Source organism: Myxine glutinosa, chromosome 12, assembly GCF_964187855.1.
Source record: "Myxine glutinosa chromosome 12, kmMyxGlut1.1, whole genome shotgun sequence".
In the NCBI taxonomy this organism is placed as follows: domain Eukaryota; kingdom Metazoa; phylum Chordata; class Myxini; order Myxiniformes; family Myxinidae; genus Myxine; species Myxine glutinosa.
The window spans coordinates 113,180,463-113,207,096 of NC_136272.1; the positions used below are offsets into that span (position 1 = coordinate 113,180,463).

Here is a 26,634-nt window from a genome sequence, read left to right on the forward strand (position 1 = left end):
GCACATAAACAGTGTAAAGTAAACACACGTAAATCTTCATAGCACGAGGAAACAATATTTGATAGGTTACCCACGTGATGGGGGATGGCATGGCAGAGGAGTATGAGCTTGTTGGCCGGATTTAGTAGGAGTAAATGGTTGTATGTCGGAAGAGGGTGCGTGAAAGCGCTGGTGGTTAGAGAGGAAGAGGGAAATGGGAGTGGTTGAGGGCGAGAGACAGTGAGAGAGAGAGGACATGACGATGACACCCAGAGTGCTGGGATGAACACGCGCGGTGCGAGGTTCCGGTTCGAGCGTGCAGAGCGTGTGTTGTGCTTTGAGCCGGACCCAACTAAAGCGCGGGTCTTGTACGACGCGAAGGTCGGTGGTCTTTACAGTAACAGTAAATACCCGTCAACCCCACTCCCCCTGCGACTGAGTTCTGGTGTCGCTGTAATATCGTGCGCAGTGCCATCCACGTCTGCAGGTGTAAATTGCACATACGTGTATATAACATATGCTGCGCCATGCTATGTTTACGCTTTATATATATATATATATATATACATATGTACAGTTAAGTACGTATTCGCCATTTGTTAATACAGTATAAACGGAATTTGTACTTTCTGCGATTTGCGCCGAATCTGCTTCACACAATCCGCCAATATTGTTAATCAACGTCACGGTACAAAGGAATGAAATGTGTCGACTGTCGTCCCTCCCCCATCCTCGGGGGGCGCTGAAGGCTAAAGGGGGCAATTTTAATTGTGCCCATGACTGGTTCACTGGTACCCAGCAGGTATGCAAAATTTGGTGAATATCGCCCAGAGCGATTTCGATTGTGCAAGGTACACGCACGTACGCAATTGACGTATGTTGGTGTGATTCGCAGCGTGCTGAGCGTGACGTGTGTCGCACGCGCCGTCGCGTCCGACGGTCACGGCCAATCACGTGCCTCGTGTGCAAAGCCATTATACAGTACTGCGATGGAGTTTTTGCCTGGTTTGTGTTTCATGAAGGTTTCCAGACGTCGATGTGATCGTGCGGCAAACAAAATGACGCCATCGAAATGGCACACATGACACATGCATCCTATTGTTTGTGACATTCATTTTTTAAATTAAACCAACAATTTCAACTTGTTTTGGAATTTGCAGTACAGTACAAGGCTGTACTGTACTTTTCATTTGCAGTGCAGTACAAGGCTGCACTGTACTTTCATTTGCAGTGCAGTACATGCTGCACTGTACTTATTTCATTTGCAGTGCAGTACATGGCTGCACTGTACTTATTATTAGTCCCCTACCGGTGTACACCGGAGGGGACTATAGGTTTGCACGCCATCCCTCCGTCCGTCAGTCCGTCAGTCTGTCAGTCTGTCAGTCTGTCAGTCCGTCAGTCTGTCAGTCCGTCACACAAAGAACAGTTTTCCAGACTTTCTTTTTCTAAATGCTTAATGCTAATGATTTCAAACTTGGCACATGGTTTCTTCATGATAAGTTACAGGTCAAGTTCGAACTTCATGACGTTTCGATCATTTTTGACAAAGCTATGGAACTTTGAACTTTGGGAATTCTGATTATTCTGAATGATCCTTAAGTCATTGCCGTTTTAAGTTTTAATTTCCTTTAAAAAAGATTTTCTCTGCAATAATTGGACCGATTGAGATCAAATTTTCACCGTAGGGGGGACTCGGGTTGTAGAATATTTTAATGGTAATTATGACGTCACGGGTCACGTGGTTCGGCCGCCATATTGTTTTTCGTGAAAACACGAAAACCCCTTTTTCTCTGCAACGGCTGAACAGATCGAGGCCAAACTTTGCAGGCAGAATCGCATACCCATGACGAACAAAAAAGTCACCGAGCATGACGTAATGCTTCACATGGTTTCAGAGTTATGACGTTTTTAAGCATGAACCTTTTAAACCGAGCCGCTCCCTCATTTTTGATCCAATCAAGGGGAAACTTCACGGATCTGTTCAGCATGTCGGTGTACTAAAATGTCCTTTTGGAATTTGCGATAGGGCACGTGGTTTGGCAGATATCGTTAATTAAACGCAAATATAAAAAAATGGATATCTCTTGTTTATTCCAGAGTTCTCCTGAAGCCGCACGGCGCACCCTCAGCCTCGTCTCGCGAACATCAAAAGTGCGACACAGCGCGCGCTTTCGGGAGGGACGGAGCCAAGCCGAGCAACATATATATATAGATATATATATATATATATATATATAGATATATATAGATATATATAGATATATATAGATATATATATATATATAGATATATATATATATATATATATATATATATATATATATATATATATATATATATATATATATATATATATATATATATATATATATATATATATATATATATATATATATATATATATATACACATATATATATACATCGATCATTGATCATGAACCGGAAAATATAATAAATTACTGATATTTAGCGACTCGAAAGGTTCTTTATCAACAAAATTTTTTGTCGTGCTTCTGCTGACCTGCCTGCAAGGTGTATAAATCGAAGTCCCGAGTGTGAATCACAGGTGAGCCCGTCCTGAGGTAATTAGCGATTGGGAACGATTCAGAACTGATGGGTAAATAACCCTTGGTAATTTCCCCAACAGTTTTCCGGACGACAGACTGCCGGTAGGGGACATGTATTGCAGTGCAATACTCAGAATGCTTGTTTCATTTGCAGTGCAGTACATGGCTGCACTGTACTTATTTCGTTTGCAGTGCAGTACATTTCACTGTACTTTTTTCCTTTGCAGTACAGTACAAGGCTGCACTGTACTTCTTCCATTTGCAGTACAGTACAAGGCTGCACTGTACTTCTTTCCTTTGCAGTACAGTACATGGCTGCACTGTACTTTCCTTTGCAGTGCAGTACATGGCTGCACTGTACTTCTTTCATTTACAGTACAGTACAATGCTGCACTGTACTTCTTTCATTTACAGTACAGTACAATGCTGCACTGTACTTCGTTCATTTGCTTTACAGTACAAGGCGGCACTGTACTTCTTTCCTTTGCAGTACAGCACATGGCAGCACTGTACATCTTTCCTTTGCAGTACAGTACATGGCTGCACTACACCTTTTCATTTGCCTTTCATGGCTGTACTGTACTTCTTTACGTTGCAATACAGTACATTGCTGTAAAGGAAAAGTACAGTACAGCTTTACTGTATGTGTACGCTCTATATATACATAGCAGTACATCCCTTTATTGTTTATCTCTCAATTTACACCCCCTCCAACCTCCCAGTGTTGTGAATGTGTTGAAGGATTCGCAGCCTCATTTAATAAAGTATCACGAGTCGTGAATGTTTTGAAAACAATTTACTGAATTCCTTCTCCCCCCCCTTTTTAATCTTTAAATTATGCAATAAGGCTCTTTGTGATCATTTGTTTCTGTTTCTTTATTTACAGATTGTTGATGTTGATGTTGGGAAAGATGACAAAGGCAGAAAAATTCCTGAATATCTGATCCACTTTAATGGGTGGAACCGAAGGTAATGTCACATGTCAAACCAGTCAATGACCTGGCATATTGGGAAGTATTTCTTCACCTTGGTATTTGTGTGCTCTGTCTCCTTGGTCTTGGTGTGATCTGTCTTCCTGGTTTTGGTGTGCTCCATCTTCTTGGTCTTGGTGTGCTCGGTTTCCTTGCTTTTGGTGTGCTCCATCTCCTTGGTTTTAGTGTGCTTCATCTTATTGGTCTTGGTGTACTCTGTCCGTCTCCGTCGTCTTGGTTTGCTCCGTCTCCGTCGTCTTGGTTTGCTCCGTCTCCGTCGTCTTGGTCTGCTCTGTCACCGTCGTCTTGGTCTGCGCCGTATTATTGGTCCTGGTCTGTTTCCTTGGTCCTGGCCTGTTCCATCTGCACAATCTTGCTAAAAACAACATTTTCACCTGGAATTCCATTCCTCTCAATTTTTGCACTGAGTTTTATTTGGGATCCACCAAACACTATTATATTGAGTTGAGAGAGAGACAGAGACAGAGTGCGAGCACAGGGATAGCAATAATGAAATAAACAGACGTGGCAGAAGTAAATAGACACCTGTTACGTGCTCCTCCCCGACCCCCTGGTCACGGTGTACCTCCGTCCTCCGAGCCCCGAGAGGAGTCACGGCAGAAAAATGTGTTATTCTGTATGTCAAAGATCAATGGAGAAGCCGCCCCAATTGTTACTCACAAACAAATATTGTATTAAGATCACACAAGAATAACAGTACAACAATAATAGTAATCAAGAGTACAATCAATATGTCCTATGATGGTACCATCAGTTTCGTAATATATAACTCACTGTGCCCCAAGTGAGTGAACCAAGAACATTCCCAATGTCTCTTTCCCGGCCTCAAACCCGAGTTGATTCCGGTTTCAAGCCGAAGTCGATTCGCTCCAGCGATCGCCAGAACGATGTCCAATCGAGACCAGAATCCCGTGCGGATGGCAAGTGCAGTCACACAGCCCAAAGCTGCACAAAGGCGCCCTCAAGGCGACTGGGAAATCACATCCTCGGGTATGGACTTTCACGGCTCACAGTCGGCGAACCGCAAATTAATCTTCAAAAGCCACGGTGCACACACACACACCAGATACGTCTGAAAGCGGTGAAAACGGCTGACGAAGCAAAGAAACCTTGCTCGACGCGTGAGTCAAAATGGCCGACGACCCGTTCTTGAGACGTAACGGCCCGACGATAATTCTCCTCGGAATCCACCGCCAAAAACCTGACACGCAGGTTGATCGGTCACAGCGATGACAACTCTGTCGCAGGAATCCCTTTCCCGGGAACCCAAAAGTTCACTCGTGACTCTTGCTCGCCAACGTTCGCTCCAGACCGCAAGTAGCTCGGCTCCTTCTTGTCCGACTCACTCTCCGCCTTCTTTTTCTCCTCTTCCTCTTCGTCGTCCGGTTCCCGATCCGGTTTCCTGTTTCTTTTAACATTAACTTTTTTACCTTTTGAAAACAGTTCATGATCAATAAACCTTTTGAAAACAATAATAGTACATGGAATCAGAAATATTTACAGTGGATGAAAACCACCACAACGGAAGTGACGAATCCGTAACACACCATGATTTTAAAAGAAATTTATTTATTGAACATTTGAAGTACATTTGATACACTAGCAACTGTACCCGCCCTATGGGCGGGGCTTCAATTGGGAGGCCCAAATGAAAAGGCAAAATATCAGAAATTGAAGGCTTTTTAATTTTAAACGATTCATATAAACATCTGTTGAATCATATCACACGGAAATCATCAAAATCTAAACAGTACATGGCGCCCATTTTGAAAAAGATTGAATTCTGCAAAACGGAAGCGGCCGCTACACGTCTTTCTCAGTCGCACGCTTATGTGTGAAGAGTGCGCGCCGAATCTGTAACACGGAAGCGGCCGCTATACCTGTTTCTCAGTCGCTTTGCACACGCTGCCATGTTACTTCGGAGCCGCACGTTTATATAGGAAGAGTTCGTCAGGAGTCGATCTACTCTCTCCTGGTACGTAGAATAAACAGTATTTGTAGAATTTCAACAAACGTCACATCACTGTTCATATCGGTAAATATTATTCCATCGTGTTTGGAAAAACTGGAAAATTAGAAAATTGGAAAACTTGGAAAACTTGGAAAAACACTGTAGCCTATTTTACTCCCAGGGGTCCCAGGAATACCCACCGAAAATATCGTTGCGATCGGTTGAGCCGTTTTTGCGGTACCTTCGACCGGACGGACGGACATTTCGTGAATTATAGTAAGATTTTAATACATACACTAGTATTTTGTAGATTTGCCATTTGCAGATTCAGCACTTTTACTCTTTCAGGCAAAGAACTAACGAGTTTTGAAATTTTCTCATGTGGGATTTCTGCCCAGGCTTCACACAAAAGGTTCAGCAATTCTGCCCGTGATGTTGGTTTCCTGGACTTTTTCCGCACAGTTCGATCCAATATGCCCCAGAGGTGTTCAATGGGATTCATGTCAGGAGACTGACTTGGCCATGGAAGTCGATCGATCCCATTTCTGTCCTGCCATTGTTTGGTCTTTTTTGCAGTGTGGCATGGAGCTCCATCTTCCATGAAGGAGTGTTGTTTTTGACCATCTGACCAGTGGAGAAGACAGGGAGAAGTCCATCAAGGATAGAAATTCATATCGTAGAGTTGATATCGCTAACAGACTCCACAAGCTCTGACCGAGCAGCGCTTCAGATTTCTCCCCACACCATCACTGAAAAACCACCGTGTTTGACAGTTGGCTGCAATCGGTTCAAAGAAAACTCTTGACTGGGAAGTCTCCAGACCTTTAAGCGTCCACTGTCAGAAAATTGAGCAAATTGGGACTCATCTGAAAAAATTACAGTTTGCCAAAACTCCAAGGGTCTGTTCGCCATCTCGTCAGCCCACTTCTTTCTCCTTTGTATGTTGGCTGGTCTAAGAAGAGGTTTTCTCTTAGCTGCTCTCCCATAGTAGCCCAGTTGATGAAGGTACCGCATGGCAGTTCTTGAGCTAACTTGGACCTCCTCTGCAACATCTGCTGCCTTTTAACGGGGAGTTTTCTCAGTGGACCGCTTGACAGCTCGAAGACACCTTTATGAGGGCCCAGGTCGACCAGAATGGCAAGATGTGGATTCCTTGCCTTCGCGGGTGAATTGCACAATCACCCGATTGACCGTAGAAAAGGATGAAATGAATAATGCCAAGGTTCTGAGCTATCTGACACTGGCTGACTCCACCTTACGATTGGCCAACAATTCGTCCTCTTTGAAAATCGGAAGGTTTGTGTGCTCCCTGGGTTTGAGACATAGTTAATTGTTGTACAAGACCCAGGAACTCGTTTCTGCAAATAAATAGTGGAATATTAGTACAAATCACTGAGTAAAACTGCGTTATACAGATGAAATGAATAAATTTAAGGTGTCTCTTTACTTCTGTCATGTCTCTGTACACCGGTAGGTGCAGGAGACTGCACCAGATGGTAATGGTCCATGCCAATCATTTCCAGGAAAGAACGTGAAAGGATGGATTCAAGGAAGCAATTGCATATATTCAACAATTGAGACAGAAATATCGGAGCTTTGTAAATGTTTTGTGATTTCTGTATTTATTTCCCCAAAACGATGCAGTGTTGCACACGTGCCCTTCAAATGCTAACAATTCAAACAACCGCATGTATTATCTCGCATCATGCTTCCTTAAGGGATAGCATTTGATTCTCCTCTGTGTAGTCACTCTTCTCTCCTTTTGCCGTTCATTTTTCAATTGGTGGTATCTTTGCCTCTTTGTGATGAACTTGATGACACTTGATGTCGTTTTTCATTTGCCGTACGTTTGAAGTACAATAAGCTTGTATTACATATTATTGTTTAGTATCTAATGCAGCGAACGGTGTCAGGAAGAGCATCCGGCCATAAAAACATTGCCTCAAACAGGGAGCCATGATTGTCATGGAGCCCGCAAGGCTAACCCCCACTCTAGCGGAGAAAATGGCCTTAAAACGATCATTCATTCATATTTCATTCATCTAATGCAGCGAACGTCTTCTATTCCTCAGTTGGGATCGTTGGGCGACGGAGGACCACGTGCTGAGAGACACGGAGGAGAATCGTCGCTTGCAGCGTACGCTGGCGAAGCGAGCAGTTGCCAAGATGCAAGTTTCCTCCTGTTGTTCTACCAAATTGCACGTCTATTATACTTTTACCATTTCACATGTGGCTTACACTTTTTTTTTTAAAAACGTACCTGTGCGTGTGAAGCGAAAAGCGGAGTTGAGCAATTTGGTTGGTTCACTTTGTGTGTCTGTCTGTCTGTCTACAGACGTCAGTTTATTATCGAGGAATTACTTGATTTCAATTGAATGTTATTTTTTTACCACAAATCGGAAGATGAATTGTAACACTAACCTGCAGTTTAGTAGTACTTTGGCTCTGAATTTCGCAAATTGTACAGAATTTTGGCCCGAGTGCATGTGCTCACAGAAGAGTATGGTAATTGTTTTTGTCTGTCTATCTGTCTGGCAGTCAAGCAAAATTGAAAATAATTCCAAACAGGAAACCTAGTGTTTTTAAGGACGTCATAATGGACACAAACAACAGGCAATGTAATGTGTTAAACGAGGTGGTGTAAAAGATGCTGCACCAACGGAGGTAAACCTACGGAATTTTTTTTTTTTACAACCTTCAAAATCTTCATTTTATTTCAATTGAATTATATACTTGAATAGTGTGGAATACAAATCGCATTATTGGAACTTTCAAATCCCTTTCGTTTAGCACAAATTGGACAAAATATTAGAGCATTTTACGTCATCTCGCCAAATTACATTTGCTGCTCGCAGACCCCACCCATGTTTTTTTTTTCTCACGACTGCATAGGGTAAGGTGTTCTAGGAACTCTCTAGTTACCTCCGCCACCAAAGGTGGACGGAGGTTATGTTTTCACCCCTGTTTTTCTGTCTGTTTGTGAGCAGGATATCTCGAAAAGTTGTGGACGGATTCGGACGAAACTTGGTGGACAGGTTGGATGTGTGCTAATGAAGAATTGATTCGATGTTGGTGAAGATCTGTATCCGGATACTGCACTGGAATTTTTAAGTGATTCTTCACCATTGAAAGATTGGGACAAAACGATACTTAACACGATATCTCAAAATGTTATGGATGGATTCGGACAAAACGTGGTGGGTAGATTGGGTGTTTTACAAGGCCGAATTAATTCGATTTTACTGAAGATGTCAATCTGGATCCAGATGCGAATGTTTTTTTTATTTTTTAAAGTGATTCTTCATAATTGAGAGATTGGGCCAAAATAAAATATAGCACAATATTTCCAAAAGTTGTGGACAGGTTATGAGAAAAGTTGTTAGATTAATTGGTTAGGTAACAATAACAAGCCAATTAGATTTTGGTTCAGGTCCGGATGCAGATCCACTCTATTTATGGGATACAAAATGCAAACCATTCATCTTGGTGGAGGTATGCGCTATACCGAGTGCCGTTCTAGTTTTATTTATTTGGTCTGACAGCACATTATAAAAGATATTGCACCTAACTTTGACCTGTTCAGTCTGGGTTTGATTCCTCAGCCAACCCTGCCTGCAAAGCACCTGAATGTTTGGTATTTTGCATGCAGGGCGATGGAACACCGAATGCACCGTCCCATGGATGGACGTTAAACTGGGTGTCCCCTTAGCTGCCATTAGCTAATGGACTCTAAAGACCCTATGGTATCGTTTGGTGAAGAGTGGGTGAGTTATTGTCTGCATCCTGAACAAATTACAAATTCCTGCCTAAACTGGTATATACAGTGGGGAGAACAAGTATTTGATACACTGCCGATTTTGCAGGTTTTCCCACTTACAAAGCACGACAAGGTCTGTAATTTTTATCATAGGTACACTTCAACTGTGGAAGACGGAATCTAAAACAAAAATCCTGAAAATCACATTGTATGATTTTTAAGTAATTAATTTGCATTTTATTGCATGAAATAAGTATTTGATACATCAGAAAAACAGAACTTAATATTTGGTACAGAAACCTTTGTTTGCAATTACAGAGATCAGACGTTTCCTGTAGTTCTTAACCAGGTTTGCACACACTGCAGCAGGGATTTCGGGCCCACTCCTCCATACAGATCTTCACCAGATCCTTCAGGTTTCGGGGCTGTCGCTGCGCAACACAGACTTTCAGCTCCCTCCAAAGATTTTCTATTGGGTTCAGGTCTGGAGACTGGCTAGGCCACTCCAGGACCTTGAGATGCTTCATACGGAGCCACTCCTTAGTTGCCCTGGCTATGTGTTTCGGGTCGTTGTCATGCTGGAAGACCCAGCCACGCCCCATCTTCAATGCTCTTATTGAGGGAAGGAGATTGTTGGCCAAGATCTCGCGATACATGGCCCCATCCATCCTCCCCTCAATACGGTGCAGTCGTCCTGTCCCCTTTGCAGAAAAGCATCCCCAAAGAATGATGTTTCCACCTCCATGCTTCACGGTTGGGATGGTGTTCTTGGGGTTGTACTCATCCTTCTTCTTCCTCCAAACACGGCGAGTGGAGTTTAAACCAAAAAGCTCTATTTTGGTCTCATCAGACCACATGACCTTCTCCCATTCCTCCTCTGGATCATCCAGATGGTCATTGGCAAACTTCAGACGGGCCTGGACATGCGCTGGCTTGAGCAGAGGGACCTTGCGTGCGCTGCAGGATTTTAATCCATGACGGCGTAGTGTGTTACTTATGGTTTTCTTTGATACTGTGGTCCCAGCTCTCTTCAGGTCATTGACCAGGTCCTGCCGTGTAGTTCTGGGCTGATCCCTCACCTTTCTCATGATCATTGAGGCTCCACGAGGTGAGATCTTGCATGGAGCCCCAGACCGAGGGAGATTGACTGTCATCTTGAACTTCTTCCATTTTCTAATAATTGCGCCAACAGTTGTTGCCTTCTCACCAAGCTGCTTGCCTATTGCCCTGTAGCCCATCCCAGCCTTGTGCAAGTCTACAAATTTGTCCCTGATGTCCTTAGACAGCTCTCTGGTCTTGCCCATTGTGGAGAGGTTGGAGTCTGATTGAGTGTGGACAGGTCTGGAGACGGCTTTGCGGTCGGTCTTTGCGGTCTTTGTGGTCGGAGACGGTCTGGAGACGTCTTTTATGCAGATAACGAGTTCAAACAGGTGCAGTTAATACAGGTAATGAGTGGAGAATGGGAGGGCTTCTTAAAGAAAAAACTAACAGGTTTGTGAGAGCCGGAATTCTTACTGGTTGGTAGGTGATCAAATACTTATTTCATGCAATAAAATGCAAATTAATTACTTAAAAATCATACAATGTGATTTTCAGGATTTTTGTTTTAGATTCCGTCTTCCACAGTTGAAGTGTACCTATGATAAAAATTACAGACCTTTACGTGCTTTGTAAGTGGGAAAACCTGCAAAATCGGCAGTGTATCAAATACTTGTTCTCCCCACTGTATATATATCAAGATATATAATAATAATAATAATAATAATAATAATAATAATAAAGGAGTCTTATATAGCCCCATCAAGCAGAGTAAACTACCCCCATGGCGCTTTACATTATCATGCGAACGCACACACACCGCACACACACACACACACACACACAAACATACACACACAGACACACCTTCACTCTTGCCCTATTCCTCTCCCTCCCCATTCAAAACCCACAGATGTGTACTCCCCTTCCTCCTCTCCTCCCTCCCCCGCACATGTACACAGACATACTCTCGATCTCTGTCCCACCTCAAACCAAAGGGAAAACAGGACTTAGACTTTGAAAGACTTGTGAAACAGATAGGTTTTGAGGGAGGTTTTAAAGGCAGGAAGAGAGTCAACATGTCGAACAGAGGAAGGCAAGTCATTCCAGAGCAGAGGTGCAGCAAAAGAAAAGGATTTCTCGCCAAACGACTTGGTGCTGGTGCGCGGCGGCTCTAAGGTCATAGAGTCGTCGCTTGAACGAAGCCGTCGCCGAGGTTCATAGAGAGTGAGCAAATCGGAGAGATAGTGAGGTCCCGTTCCACACAATGATTTATAACATAGTGTGCAAATTTTGTATTGCACACGAGCAGAGACAGGCAGCCAGTGTCAAGATTTAAGAAGCGGAGTAACATGGTCAGACTTCTTCGCCTTACAGACAAGACGAGCGGCAGAGTTTTGAACCTTTTGTAACTTATCCAAGAGAAACTGAGGGCAGCCAGCATACAAATAATTACAATAGTCTAGCCTTGAGAGGACAAGGGCACAGACCAGAGTTAGAGCAGCTTGAGGAGTAAGAAAGTGGCGAATGGATGCGATCTTTCGCAGCTGAAAGTATGCTGATTTGCAAGTTTGAAGTACTTGCTTGGAAAATGTCATGTTACAGTCGAAAACCACACCAAGGTTCTTGACCGACGAAACAAAGTTTACATCGGTTTCACCAACATGAATAGTGGTAGGAAGTGAACATTGTAGAGGACATCTGTGCGATCTTACAATCATAGACTCTGTTTTAGCATCGTTCAGCTGAAGTTTGTTTTGGGTCATCCACGCCTTCACGTCAGCAATACAGCCTTCTAACACTTCAACAGTGGGAATGATTTGTTGAATCGTGCTTCCTTTGTACAGCTGATTGTCGTCCGCAAAGGCGTGGTGATCAACTGAATGTCTGGCAACAAGATCAAATAGAGGCTGAGTGTACAAAAGAAAGAGGATAGGTCCCAGGACTGAGCCCTGGGGAACGCCAAAGGAAAGCGAAGAAGGGGCTGATTTCTGGCCATTGACAACAACTGTTTGCACTCTATCAGTAAGATAGGACATCAGCCAAGAAAGGGGAGTGCCAGTTATACCAAATGTGATTTCAAGACGACGAATTAAGACACTATGGTCAATCGTGTCAAAGGCGGCAGACAAGTCCAAAAGAGCAAGAACGGAAACCTTACCACAGTCAAGAGAGGTCAGAAGATCATTGGTTATTCTTAGGAGAGCGGTCTCGGTGCTATGGCCTGGTCTATATGCTGACTGGCGAGATTTGAAAAGATTATTTGAAACTATATGGTCATTCATCTGTGATAGCACAAGTCTTTCATTGTGATAGCAATGATATATATATATACAGGGTGATTGAAAAGTAACTCCCTATTTTAAAATACTTATAATTTATTTCTTAACTATAATTTTTACAAGAAATGGATATAAGAAGAAAGCGTATAGCATGAAGTTTTATTTAAAATTCGATATGGGCACCAGAATTCTCCACCAGCTTCTCAAGCCGCCCGGAAACCGCGTCAACTGATTTCACCAGGAACTCTTGTGGGATGGAAGACATAACTTCTCGTATTCGCCCTTCAAGTTCTTCCAAAGTCGTTGGTTTGGTACAGTAGACTTGCTCTTTTACCCAACCCCAAAGAAAAAAGTTACATGGTGTTAAGTCAGGGCTCCTGGCTGGCCACTCATATGGACCACGACGACCCATCCATCTCCCAGGGAAGTGGGCATTCAGCCATTCACGAACAACAATAGCAAAATGTGGAGGAGTGCCATCTTGCATGAAAATCAAATCTTCAACATTCTCCGAAGCACTGATAATTGGCCAGATTTCGTCTTGCAGCATGGTGAGGTACCTTTTGGCATTCATGGTATCGCGAAGAATGAAGGGACCTACAATCCTTTCCGAAGTCATTCCACACCACACCGTTACCTTGGGCCGATATTGCGTTTTTTCAGAAATAACACAAGGATCTTCTCCTGCCCAGTAATAGCAGTTGTGACGGTTCACAAACCCACCGATGTGAAATACCGCTTCATCAGACCAGAGGATATTTTTAAAGAAATCAGACCAATCTTCATACCACTAGCTGGGCACGCTCCTGCAGGGTAAGACGTCCAGCCATGTTTGTAGGGCTTCCGAATTTCAAACAAAAAATAATCTGAAAAAAAACCAACACAGATTAAATTCTCATACATTAAGGAACAAACACTAAAAATTTGAGAAAAATATTACAATAAATAAATAATTTTTAAATATGTTAAAATAGGGAGTTACTTTTCAATCACCCTGTATATCAAGTGGTCTGTTCGTCTCGGTTATTCATTGACATCAATTTGCACTGCTTTTGTCCTCGGGATGCAGTTGCTGAGGGCAGCAGCTATATTAACAAATTCTAACACATAGGCCCTCTCGAGATACAAAAAGCAACCATTTATTTGTGTGTGTGTGTGTGTGTGTGTGTGTGTGTGTGTGTGTGTGTGTGTGTGTGTGTGTGTGTGTGTGTGTGTGTGTGTGTGTGTGTGTGTGTGTGTGTGTGTGTGAGAGAACGTGGACCATATTTTTCTTTTTGCTCACCCTTGTTTGTTAATTATTATTCCATTGTTTACGTGTTGTCCTTTATGTTTGTGTCTGAATGCAGGAGGAAGAAAGGCAAGAAAAGGCGTTGTCATGTTCCTGGAGTGGACTCGGTCCTGAAGAATTTGACAACAGAAAGTGAAGTAAATGAAGAAGAGGATGCATGTAAGTACTCTTATGCGAGTGATTGTTCTTGGTTTTTGGACACTTTAATGTAACATTTATGAGACTTTAGGAAAATGATGTACTTTTTTGTACCAATACAAAATGAGAATAATTGTTTGGAAATCGAATGGGTTTTTTCCTTTTTTTGTGTACTAGCCGAGGCTTGTGGAAGAGCCTAGTACACTGAATGGATCAGGACGTAACAGACAAAAACATGACGCAAAAGGAACAGTAAAAAGAGGGGGAAACACCAACAGCAGATTTGAAGGCCAAGATGGAGGGAGACTTGGACAAACATGTGGGTGGGGGGGGAATGAGGTCAGGGGAGGATGCATGGGGTAGACCATGCAGACAGAAGGAAACTCCAAGGAGGGGGAACTGGAAGTTTGAAAGACGGGTGGGTTAACGAGGGTAGAAAAGATAATGGTTTTGGATTGAGAATGATCTGAGATGTTGGTGAACAGCTGTCAGACGAGCAATTTGGAGAGAGATATACAGAGATAGCCTTTTTTGATTCTTGGAGAGATGAACTTGTAAATTGGGTCATTATGTCAGTCTGTCCGTCCATTAACTTTACTCTTTTTTGCTACATCTCCCTTATCACCTGGCTGATTGTTCTGAAACTTGCCACATGAATACAAGACAGTAACCTTGCCAATCTCCGGGCTTTCGTTTTTTTTATTTCGAATCGAGGGGGCTCCCAGGGTAGAGGTTACCCCCAAAACTTCGGATCCCTACTCAACCCTTATTTACCTACAATTGCACTGAAACCCGATTATAGCCCATCTACTCGATGGGCAGCAGAATCGCTCAGGCTTTGAGTTTTCGATTTCGTATCACGAGGGCCCCCAGGGTATAGGTTACCCCAAAAACTTTGGATCGCTAGACGTCCCTTATTTTCCAACTGATTTCTCTGAAACCCTATACAGCCCTTCGACTTGATGGTCCGCAGGATCAGTCGGTGTTAGATTTTTTTGATTTCATATCACAGGGGTTCCCAATGGGGTCACCTCAAATCAGCAGAGGTCGGAACTACAACCTCAAGAGATGACTGTCAGCCCACTTGGGCCTATTTCTCAGGATTGAAAGACATATTCCAAGTGTTTGACTTGCTTGTGATTATTTTCAATGTCTGAAACGAGGGAAGAGGTTGCAGCCTGACTGTCTGAAGGATGAGGAATGTCACAGCAGAGGGTGGTGACATCAGCAAACAGATAAAGATGATTTTCCAGAGAGTGAGAGAGATCATTGATGAAGATCAGGAACAGGACTTTGGCCAGAACACTCTATTGGGGCACTCCAGCCTTGACAAAGAGGGGAGATGAAAGGATTCCGTTGAGAGCCACACGTTGACGACGAGAGTAGAGGAACTTTATTGCACCTTCCCACTCCTTCCCCAAACCACCCAATCCTATCCCATCATTAAATTTCTGTGTCTAACCCTGTTTGGCAATGCAGTTATGGAATCAGGTTTTTGAGTAACATGAACCCTTTGATGTACAAAAAACAACAACATTTGCCACTTTATGGGAATTTTATTTCCTTTCGGGAAGGTGAAAGGGCAATTTTGGTGAAGGATGTATTTATGCTGAAGATATGCTCATGCTTGATTATCCCATGCTGTTGGTGTCCCTGCTGTTGATACCTTGCTCACCAGCATTCCAAAAATGACCATTACATACTTGAATGGAATGTTAATTCTTAACAGAGGGATGACTCTCTTGAGAGAGGGACTATTCTCTTGAGAGAGGGACAACTCTCTTGACGGAGGGACAACTGACTCTCTTGACAGAGGGGCGGGCGGCTCTCTTGACGGAGGGGCGGGCGGCTCTCTCGACGGAGGGGCGGGCGGCTCTCTTGATGGAGGGGCGGGCGGCTCTCTCGACGGAGGGGCGGGCGGCTTTCTCGACGGAGGGGCGGGCGGCTTTCTCGACGGAGGGGCGGGCGGCTCTCTCGACGGAGGGGCGGGCGGCTTTCTCGACGGAGGGGCGGGCGGCTTTCTCGACGGAGGGGCGGGCGGCTTTCTCGACGGAGGGGCGGGCGGCTTTCTCGACGGAGGGGTGGGCGGCTTTCTCGACGGAGGGGCGGGCGGCTCTCTCGACGGAGGGGCGGGCGGCTCTCTCGACGGAGGGGCGGGCGGCTCTCTCGACGGAGGGGCGGGCGGCTCTCTCGACGGAGGGGCGGGCGGCTCTCTCGACGGAGGGGCGGGCGGCTCTCTCACGGAGGGGCGGGCGGCTCTCTCGACGGAGGGGCGGGCGGCTCTCTCGACGGAGGAGCGGGCGGCTCTCTCGACGGAGGGGCGGGCGGTTCTCTCGACGGAGGGGCGGGCGGCTCTCTCTCGACGGAGGGGCGGGCGGCTCTCTCTCGACGGAGGGGCGGGCGGCTCTCTCTCGACGGAGGGGCGGGCGGCTCTCTCTCGACGGAGGGGCGGGCGGCTCTCTCTCGACGGAGGGGCGGGCGGCTCTCTCTCGACGGAGGGGCGGGCGGCTCTCTCTCGACGGAGGGGCGGGCGGCTCTCTCTCGACGGAGGGGCGGGCGGCTCTCTCTCGACGGAGGGGCGGGCGGCTCTCTCTCGACGGAGGGGCGGGCGGCTCTCTCTCGACGGAGGGGCGGGCGGCTCTCTCGACGAGGGGCGGGCGGCTCTCTCGCGGAGGGGCGGGCGGCTCTCTCGACGGAGGAGCGGGCGGCTCTCGACGGAGGGGCGGGCGGCTCTCTGGACGGAGGGGCGGGCTGTTCTCTCGACGGAGGGGCGGGCTGTTCTCTCGACGGAGGGGAGGCTTTCAGAGAGGGGAAGGCTCTCTTGAGAGAATGGATGATTCTCTAATAAAAAGTATTTTTGTTCTTTGTATTGTTGATTCAATTCTCTTTGTTGGTTTGGATGTTCTCATGTTAGCTTTGAGCAGTGACTCAGATGATGAAGATGGGAGTGATGATGTGGTGGACAGTACAGATGAAGAGGAGAAAATGTCTGAGCTAGATGTAAGTCAGGTGATCACCACGCTTGAATACAAGTCTTGCTATACCAGATCTTGTGAACTTATGATATTCTCTAATTTTTTATTACCTTTTTTTTTTTTTTTACGTTTTACAATATCAGGTTGTAGGCAATGATGAGGAGAAGTCAAAAGAAGATATGAAAATGAAGTCCATAAACATTGAAATCCCAGAAGTTTTAAAGAAGCAGCTTGAGGAGGACTGCTTCCTCGTCAATAAGAGAAAGAAGGTATGTTCCCTTAATATTCTTTTTTAGTGCTTGCTCTTGTTGCTTGTGTCAACATGGTACTGTTATGAATTTGGGTAGAGGAATATCCAGAGCCAGGTAGATCTGTATAGGTAGGTAACTCGACTGTCGTGATAGGGAATCTATATGTAATAAGTTCTGTGTGTAGCCCGGATGTCGGTATAAGTGCGTATCTGTGTCCCCGCCACGAGGGGGCGGGGCGTGCTAAGTAGTACAGGGATTATGGGTAACATTCCCTCGTTTGTCGTTCCCTCTGTCGCCAATCCAGTGTCCATTATGGCAACACACTCACATAGACACTAGATAGGCCCATTAGTGCACCACAGTAAATAATTCCCCTCCCTTACAACAATGACTTTAGAAAGCCAAGCAGGAAGCGGCTGCTTACAATGCCGGTGTGGGCGTCAAACATCATGTAAGGCAAGCTATAGCCACGCCCAGGGAACGTGTGATTGGTTGAGGCGGAAGGCGCGATGGTTGGTGCGGAAGGCGCGAACCTTCAGCCAATCAGTGCGGAAGGCGCGAACACACGACTTAGAAGGGGGTCGCTAGTAGGAGGAAGAGCGCCGGTGACGTCGGAAGGCGGGAAAGACCAGAAAGAAGGGCAGAACGGATTGGAAACGCGCCAGAACTGAGGTCACACCGCGCGTGACAAAATGTTTCGTTCGCGGGCATTTCCCCCCTTCGTGCTTCGCTCTTGATTTGTATTGAGAGGTTCTTCATGCTGGGTTCTGTGCTTGGGCTTCGGGTGTTCGGTGATCGGCCTGGCTGGTTCTTCCCTGCGTTCTTCCCTGGTGGTCGTTTGCGTCTTCCCTGAAACTTCGTGGTGCTTTTGGTGCTTTTGAACCTTCGTGGTGCTTTTGGTGCTTTTGAACCTTCGTGGTGCTTTTGGTGCTGGGAACGAGGCTCGGTGCTACGAGCAGACGGGACCTCGCGTGCGACCGACGCCATGGGCGTGAGCAAGGCGGACGGAGGCCTGCTTCGCACCAACACCCGGAGCCTGGACGATTCCTGCCGACTGCAGACTACATACAGACAGATAAGCTCACACCCACGAACGCACTACACGACGATTCTTTTATTTATTAATTCATTTCCTTCGTCCTCTATATGAAGTCTGTGTGAGGGATCCCGATCTAGGAACATTATTTATTTACCGTCGCGTTTCCTTGTGCGCAGGTTCCGTTCAATAAACGTGTTTCTTTTTGTACATTGAATTGGGGTTTTGTTCGTGAGTTCATTTCCTCCAGGATCGGGGCTGCCGTCGGGGCGTCAAGTAAGCGCTTGCCGCTTCTTCCTCTTCATTCTTCCGCCCGCGCTTTTATAGTCGAATCCGTCATTGATCGTCGCCTCATTTAAAGCCTGTTTGGTCATCCGCGGTCCACTGGCATTAACCGAGGGATTCGCGCGACAATTGGTGTCAGGAGTGGGATAATCAGGGTACGTAATGGTCAGGGTACGTAATGTACTGTATTGTTTTGGATACATAAGGTTGGTTAGTTCGTTACCCAAACAGATTGGTGGGGGGATGGGGAGGTTTGGGAGGGAATGAGACCATGAGACGAAATATCTGACATTTGGTTTGTGATGAGACTGGTTAGGCCAGCTTAGAGATTTGTGCATGGTTTAAAGTCGTGGCTACAATGTGTTCTACAGTTTGTACGTGATATGTGGCAAAATAGAGTCCCCTGGGATTCCTGTTTTGATAATCCGGTGTACAAATTTGGCCTGAGCTGATACAGTAATAGTTACATCTGCCACCATAGGTGGATGGAGGTTATGTTTTCAGCCCTGTCCGCGTCCGTCTGTCTGTTTGTTTGTAAGCAGGATATCTCAAAAAGTTGTGGACCGATTCGGACAAAATTTGGTGGAGAGGTTGGGTATGTAAAAAGGACGAAATTATTACATTTTGGTGAAGATCTGGATCCGGATCTGGATCTGAGAATTTGCCAAGTGAATCTTCACCATAGAGAGATGTGGCAAAAAACAATATATAACACGATATGTGAAAATGTTGTGGACAGATTCTGACAAAACTTGGAGAGGTTGGGTGTGTGACAAGTGCAAATCGATTAAATTGTGGTGAAGATCTGAATCTGGATATGAGAATTTAAAAAAAAATTTTTCAAGTGATTCTTCCTCATTGAGTGATCGGGCCCAAAACGACATGTAGCATGATATTTGAAAAAGTTGTGGACGACTTGTATTAATAATTAATAATAGCGTTAATAATAGCGACGACTTGTATGGATTAAATAGATTTTGTTTCAGGTCCAGATCCAGATCTGCCCTATCGGTGGATTACAAAACATAATCTGTTCAAGCTGATGGAGGTATGCGCTCCACTGCGTGCCGTTAGAGTTTAACATATGACAAGCTTGATAGTCAGGTAACAAATCACAGTAATAGTTTGACGTTACAAGTTTGATCGTCAGGTAGAAAGTTTCACACACTTTATATGTTTATTTTATTATCCTGCTAGGCCAAGCAAGTTCTGAAATGTACTTCTGATAGTTTGATCACTTCCTCGATTTGATTTGTCAGCTTGTACACTGAGGAAAGTATAATGTAGTCGGGTAACTTTTAAATTGGTGTTCTTTTATTCAATGTGGCATCCATAATTGATTTTGATGCTGTTGATTTGATGTCGTGTCATGATCTCATGTTTTATATTTTATTTAACGATGATTGAAGTGGAGATGATGGGTAATTTTCATTTCCGCAGTTGGTGAAGTTGCCTTGTGAGCCAAACATAGCCCGTATCCTGGAGAATTATGTGAAGCAGTTTGCAATAAACGTAGCATTGGCCAGTAACGAACGTCCACGCCAGCCGACGGGTGTGGGGCCCTTGACACCAGGCTATGTGCAGCGCTGCACACCCCCCGAGAAAAAGTGAGCCATTTCATTGCTCCTTCACGTCGTGCTAACATTCGTCCGCTTTCTATAACATACCGCTACCTCACCGTTTCCGCACCAACACTGTGGACTCTAATCGGTTTCTGTTCGTTGCATGCAATGCTTGCAGTGTCGAACTTTGCAAAGAGATGGTGGATGGCCTGCGGATACTGTTTGACTTCACGCTGCCTGTCATCCTGCTTTACGCCGGGGAGCAAGCACAGTTTAAAAAGATTTCTTCGTCAAAGTTGCTTTCGCCGAGTCAGCACCGCCGTGACACTTCACTTGGAAACAGGTGTGATTATCGACCACACAATAACAAGCCAGGCCTTTGGCTCGGTCCCATCGCTTCCTGAGGCGAATACCCTGCATTCAAACGATGCACCATTTCCTTTTTGCTTCTCGTTGCAAAACGCCTCAATTATGTTCTCATTTATGCTTTGTGATGGTGAAGTGACAAAAGTGACAATCAGGGGGAAAAAAAACGTGTTGTTTAAACATGTCACTATAGAAGAACAACCTTTAGAGGCCATTTTCACCGCAGAGTGGGGGTTGGCCTTTTTCGGGCACCTTGGTCCCCTTTTTGAAGCAATGTTTTACGGCCGGATGCCCTTCCTGCCGCCAACCCTGTTAGTCGCCTCTTGCGACACACAGGTAATTACCAGTGAACTGGTACTCAATTTGCCGACCTCAGAAGGATGACAGGCTGAGTGAACGCCCCTGGTGTTAATTCAGCGATCGACCGGGATTCGAACCCAGGATCCTAGGATCCCAAGCTGGCACCCTAACCGCTAAGCCAACACCAGGCTTAAACATGTCGCTATGTTACGTTATAAATATCCCCAACCCCCATGATATTTGAAAAAAAAGTTTTAAAAAAAATGGGCGGATATTGTAATCTGCTCCATCTGTCTCCTCCTAAACGGTTGTGCAGATATTCACCAAACTTGTGAGTTATGATCACCGCATGGCACAAAGGTGCAAGAGGAGTATTCTTTTTGGCCCTGCCCTTTTGGGTGGGGTCAAAGGTTAAATTTCAAAAGTATGCAATTACTGGCGTATTTTTTAACATTAAAAAAAAAACTTTATATATGCCATCAACATTGGGGGAGGCATGAAATATGTAACGCTTTTTTGGATTTGACCCCTGGTTCATGCTCAAGGGGATGGGAGCTTAGGTCCACAGGGATCAAAATGGGATTTCTTTTGTTCCTCCCTGTTGCTTGGCCTGTTGCTTGGCCTCCCTGTTGCTTGGCCTGTCGTAAAGTCGGTCTTGTCTCTGCTTCCTCGGGATTTTCTTCTGTTTTTACGAAGGAAGGACTCCCCCTGCTGGAAGGTCGTAAAGGATTGGAGCTTGACGAGGTGCATACAGCCATATATCCATGAAATTATCAGATAATGCATAAACAACTCGTCAGAGAAGACAGACTATACTTCCATCATATTCAGGTTTAACTGCCCTCAAGGAGAGGTGTTCCATTCCAAAGAAAATCAAAAAAAGTTAAAAACACATAGATGTGCACATTTATACTTTGTCATAAAGTTACGCACACACTTGAACACAGACAAATCCATGGATTTATCCTGTGTGCAGACTGCTGGAGGACAGCCCTCCAGCACCCGTCCTGAATCTGCAGACATCACAAGATGGCTATCCCGAGGCGGTGGGATCTCGGGCACGCTCTATCTCTGAGGGGACTCCAATATTGCGGCGGTCCAGCCGCCGTGGCCCAAACACCACTGAGAGGTGCAGTGAAGGTGCCAGCAGCCCTCAGCCCAAGCGGCGATTGCTGGAAACGCCTCCCATGCCTCGTTTACTGCTTCAGCTCGACAGGCGTACGAGGCAACCGTAATCACACGTGTATTGTACCTTTCAAAATACACCTACTGCATCTTTTACAAATGCCTGTGTACCAGCAGGTGGGTCTGCAGTTTTATTTAGAAAAGTCTGTACGCCATTCTTGGCCATTCCATGGTCTAGGCCATGTGGCATTGTGCAGCAGAAGAGCAACTGTTTTACTTATTGGCTTGTAGCAATTTTATTTCTCACAATGTCTGCAGGTTCCTTCTTTCTTTCTTCTTTGTATACGAAGTTGATTGAGGCTTGTGGAATATCTAGAACACAGAATGGACGAGAAGATGACAAAACAGAAAACGTAGTGGAAAGGGGTGAAAAACATTTTTGGAAATCAGCCAACATCACCACTTTACACAAAAAAGGTGCAAAAACAGATCCTTGCAACTACAGACCAATCGGCCTTCTCCCAATTATCAGCAAAGTCATGGAATCCATCATTGCTTCAGATATGAAATCTTTCCTCTTCTCCAATGGCTTGATCTCTGATCATCAATTTGGTTTCAGACCAGGTCACTCTACTCTGGACATGCTGCTTCTGCTGTCTCAACAATGGATGGAGGTCCTCAATGCCAAACAGGAAATTAGAGCTGTCTCCCTTGACATATCACGTGCCTTCAATACGGTCTGGCACCCCGCTCTGCTCACCAAACTCTCCTCCTTTGGTATCCATAGAAATCTCCACGCATGGCTGGCGGACTTCCTCTCTAGTCGCAGTCAACGTGTGGCCCTGAATGGGTTTCTCTCATCTCCTCTTCCTGTTCAGGCTGGAGTTCCCCAAGGCAGTGTTCTGGGCCTTGTGCTTTTTCTGGTCTTCATCAATGATCTCTCCGACTCTCTTGAAAATCCTCTCTATCTCTTTGCTGATGACTCCACTCTCTGCTGCTCCATTCCTCATCCCTCAGATCGGCAGTCTGCAGCCTCCTCACTCTCTGCAGACCTGGACAAAATCATAGACTGGGAAAACAAGTGGAACATGTCTTTCAATCCTGACAAATCTCACACTCTTACGATGTCTCTCCGAAAAGACTGATTGGACAACCCTCCCATCCACTTTCTGAATAATCCTCTCCAAGAAGTTCTGTCACTCAAGCTTTTGGGTCTCACTATCTGCCATGATCTTTCCTGGGAAAACCACATTTCCAAGCTGGCCTCCAAAGCCAGTCGCCGACTGGGCATCCTCCGTCGTGCGAAGTCCTTCCTTGGCACACCTGAGCTCCTCACCACATACAAGGCTTTCATCCGCAGCTCAATGGAATACTGCTCTCCCCTCTGGGCTGGTGCTCCTGCCTCACACCTAGCTCGTCTTCACGCTGTTGAAACCAAAGCATTCAGAATCATTGGAATCTCCCGCAATGAAGCTATCTCTGAGGACCTTTCACTTACTCACCGCAGGCAGGTTGGTGGTCTTTCCGTCTTCTACCGACTCCTCTCCGGCCTTGCTCCCCCAGCTCTCTGGGCTCTGTCCCCTAACTATTCCTACAGGTCGCACAAGATCTGCCTGCAACCCTCTTATGGTTAAACTGCCAAAATCAAGACTCTCTGCTCACCCTCACTCCTTCATTCCTCTTTTCTCCCACCTCTGGAACAAACTCCCTCACTCTCTTCAATCCCACTCCTCCCTCCAGGTCTTTAAAACAGCTGTTCACCACCATCTCTTATCTTCCCCCATCCAAATCCTTGATCTTTTCTACCCCCGCTAATTTCACCCCAAATCCACTTTTTTGAAATACCAACTTCTTTCCTGGAAGTCCTTGGTGTCCTTGTGTTTTATACTTCTCCCACCCCCCTCCCCCTTCCCACGCCTCCTCCCCCCAAGCCCTCTCCCTCCCACACATCTCCCGATGTCCCTGCTCTCAAATGTTGTGTTTGTGTGGTTCCCCTTCTCCCCCCATCTTGTCTATTGCTCCCTCTTTTTATATATTTTGTTCGTCTGTTTGATTTTTTTTTTTGTGATAAATGTTAGCTCTTTCACGAGCCACGATTCTGTATACTAAAAAAAACAAAAACAAACGAACAAAAAAAAAAAACACAGCAATAGTCGGGTAGTGGGACACTCGGAGGAAGAATCGGGAAGGGGAGGGGAAGGATGACTCATGGAGTGAACAAGCACAATATAGTGATGAAAACTGTTTGACCTGCTAGCTGTTAAATTAGAAACGTAGCTCAAAACATTACCAGATAGTTCTTTATCCACTTGGAGCAAATGCTGCCACTTTTACTGTTTGTGATTTGTGTACCTGAACAGCTTGTCCTATATGTGCAGGTGTCGGTCTTGTCTCTGCTTCCTCGGGATTTTCTTCCGTTTTTACGAAGGAAGGACTCCCCCTGCTGGAAGGTCGTAAAGGATTGGAGCTTGACGAGGTGCATACAGCCATATATCCATGAAATTATCAGATAATGCATAAACAACTCGTCAGAGAAGACAGACTATACTGTGTAACGACCTTAAGGGTGAAAAGATTGAATCCTGTACTCCTTTCTCTCACCCTCACCATGTGCCTGCTCATGCCCTCACTGTGTGCCCACTTATGCCCTCGCCTTGTGCCCTCTCCCACGCTCATTTGGGGCACACTTTCGATTGCATCCTTGCCGGGTGCCTGCTTCCGCTCTTCTTCTTGCAGATAGTTTGCAGTTTTATTGTTTCTTTCGTTTTCATTGTTTTGATCTTTATTAGTGTTTTATTGTTTTGCAGTATTTAATACTAAATATCAGTTTTTCATTGTCTTATTAGCTATCGATGTCTTTCTTTCGTGCAGGTGCTGGCGTGGAAGCTGCTACCCGATGGGTACCCACGCTGTGATCAACCTCCTCCTCCCTCCTGCATCTACGGCTGTCAGCATCTGCTGCGCCTATTCGGTCATTCCCATTAACTGCACCCCGGGCCATTTGGTCCTCCATTAGCAATCCATCGTGTATCTCTGTCGTTTCACTTACACTACCTGGAACACTGTCTCCCACAGTTAAACTTCCTGATCTGCTGATGAAGATGAGTATTCCTGATAAGAATCTGAAGGCATTGGTCAAGCACCTTGAATTGTTCTTGCGGTGGGTTTTGGGTTGACAAGGAAAGGTCACGTCGAGGCATTTCTGACGTACTTTTAAAAAGTACCTCCAGTCAGAGTTGATTTGCAATTGCAGTTTGGTATTTTGTTAATGTGGTTACAAAGCCATGTATGTTAAAGTAGTGAGCACATGTACCTGTGATAAGATTCTCGGTTTATTCGTTATTCCGTCGTTTTAATTCTGCCTCATTCCTTCAAATTTATAATCGCACGCCAGTGGTGAACTTGGGTTTTGGATTTGTTGAGTGCTTTTGGACTTGACAAACATTTCTTCAAACATTTTGATTTTTGATCAGAACTTTATGTTGCATGATGAGCCGATAATGGTTGTCGGTCATGGAAGCCTTGACTCGTCTCCGTTTTCCTGCAGTTTTTTGGCTGATTACTGTGAAGAATTATTTCCAGAAGCGGCCTACGTCGCAGCCAATGAAGCGTATTACCACAGCAAGCACCTGGTCTTTTAGTCCATTTGGAAGCTACGTGAGGATGCCATGGAGGAAACTCTTCAGTGGAAGTCTGATTAGTGAGTCAAAGCTATTTGACTTTTCACTTGAATCAAACTTTCAGCAACTACTTCTTTTCCATATCCAAAGGTCCGTCATTGTTGAGGAGCACAATTCCTCATGTCGTCATTCCACACCGTTTACTCGCTGCCTAATTTACACGTGTGTTCATATTAAACAAATTGTTATTGCTTTGGGTGTTGTGGTGGTCTATAATCAATTCTTGGTTCTGTGTGCAGTTATTTATTTAATTATTACTTTCTCCGCCTGATAGGCCTGTGTAAGTCGTGACGCTATAAATACAGGTTCAAGTGCATTAAAATGTGTATTGATTGATATTTTCCCCATGCGGACCTCACTGAAGAAGCAAAATGAATGGACTGGGAACTAGAGATTGTAATTTCCTCTGATTGATCAACTTGTGCTATTTGATTTATGCTGTTGTTGTTGTTGTTCTTGTATAGTCGGTTGGATGAGAGTTTTTATTTTATTTTACTGTACAATGACAGAGCATAATTAAAATGCTTATATATAATCAAGAATGATGTTCAGCTTCAAGTATTTTAAAGGAGAAATTACGTGTCGAGTTAAATGCGCAAGTGGGTGTCAATGGGACTGCGACAGGTCCAATGGTGGGGTTGTTGTTGTATATCCCTGGACCGTTCTCTTGAACAAGCCTGTGGAATGGAGCGACCTTCAGATCCCCCACATCCAAGATGATGTATCGCTGCCTTTGTGAAGCCAGAGCCACTGGAGAGTTAGAGGGAGGCGACGGACTGGGTCGGTCCATGTGGACCGATTGGCGTTCTGACCGTGGCTGCGCTGCCCTGAGTAGTCCAGTCCCATGGTGAGGTTGGAGAGGTCCCCCTGATTCACACAACTTATACATCACTTCATGGGTTATTGTGGACTATGCTCCCTTTTTGAGATCTGGGTGAAAACCAGTTGTAAAAACGTTTTGAAAACTTTAATTTTTGTCACTTTTTCATCTATTTTTGGCTTGGGCCATATAAAAAAGTTTCCTTATTTGGGTTTGATTCCTGGCCCGACTTTAAAC

General features: G+C 45.1%; 2 protein-coding genes and 1 long non-coding RNA gene across 14 annotated transcripts in view; 1 reads left to right on the forward strand and 2 right to left on the reverse strand.

The window, feature by feature from the left end:
* Positions 1 to 26,119, forward strand: MSL3 (MSL complex subunit 3). 12 transcript variants are annotated; one of them, XM_068132394.2, is made up of 14 exons: positions 1 to 360; positions 3,438 to 3,520; positions 7,567 to 7,662; positions 8,482 to 8,529; positions 13,918 to 14,018; positions 16,912 to 16,997; positions 17,116 to 17,241; positions 19,985 to 20,151; positions 20,285 to 20,449; positions 21,749 to 21,990; positions 24,276 to 24,373; positions 24,769 to 24,868; positions 24,973 to 25,057; positions 25,445 to 26,119. In XM_068132394.2, exons 1-14 carry the CDS (start codon positions 262 to 264, stop codon positions 25,536 to 25,538), a joined length of 1,590 nt encoding a protein of 529 aa, XP_067988495.1. In that variant the 5' UTR covers positions 1 to 261; the 3' UTR covers positions 25,539 to 26,119. The 12 variants fall into 12 exon arrangements, with proteins under 12 accessions (XP_067988495.1, XP_067988497.1, XP_078622353.1 ...); XM_068132393.2 differs by having other exon boundaries at positions 98 to 360; positions 7,567 to 7,692; XM_068132397.2 differs by lacking the exon at positions 1 to 360 and adding an exon at positions 447 to 466 and having other exon boundaries at positions 7,567 to 7,692.
* UCHL3 (ubiquitin C-terminal hydrolase L3) overlaps positions 1 to 26,634 on the reverse strand; it is a 131,929-nt gene that overhangs the window by 78,182 nt on the left and 27,113 nt on the right. The window lies entirely within an intron of this gene.
* LOC137437784 (uncharacterized) lies at positions 22,049 to 24,311 on the reverse strand. The gene is made up of 2 exons (XR_010986591.2): positions 24,250 to 24,311; positions 22,049 to 22,269 (listed from the first exon to the last, which is right to left on the reverse strand). It is a non-coding gene; the product is annotated as an uncharacterized LOC137437784 (long non-coding RNA).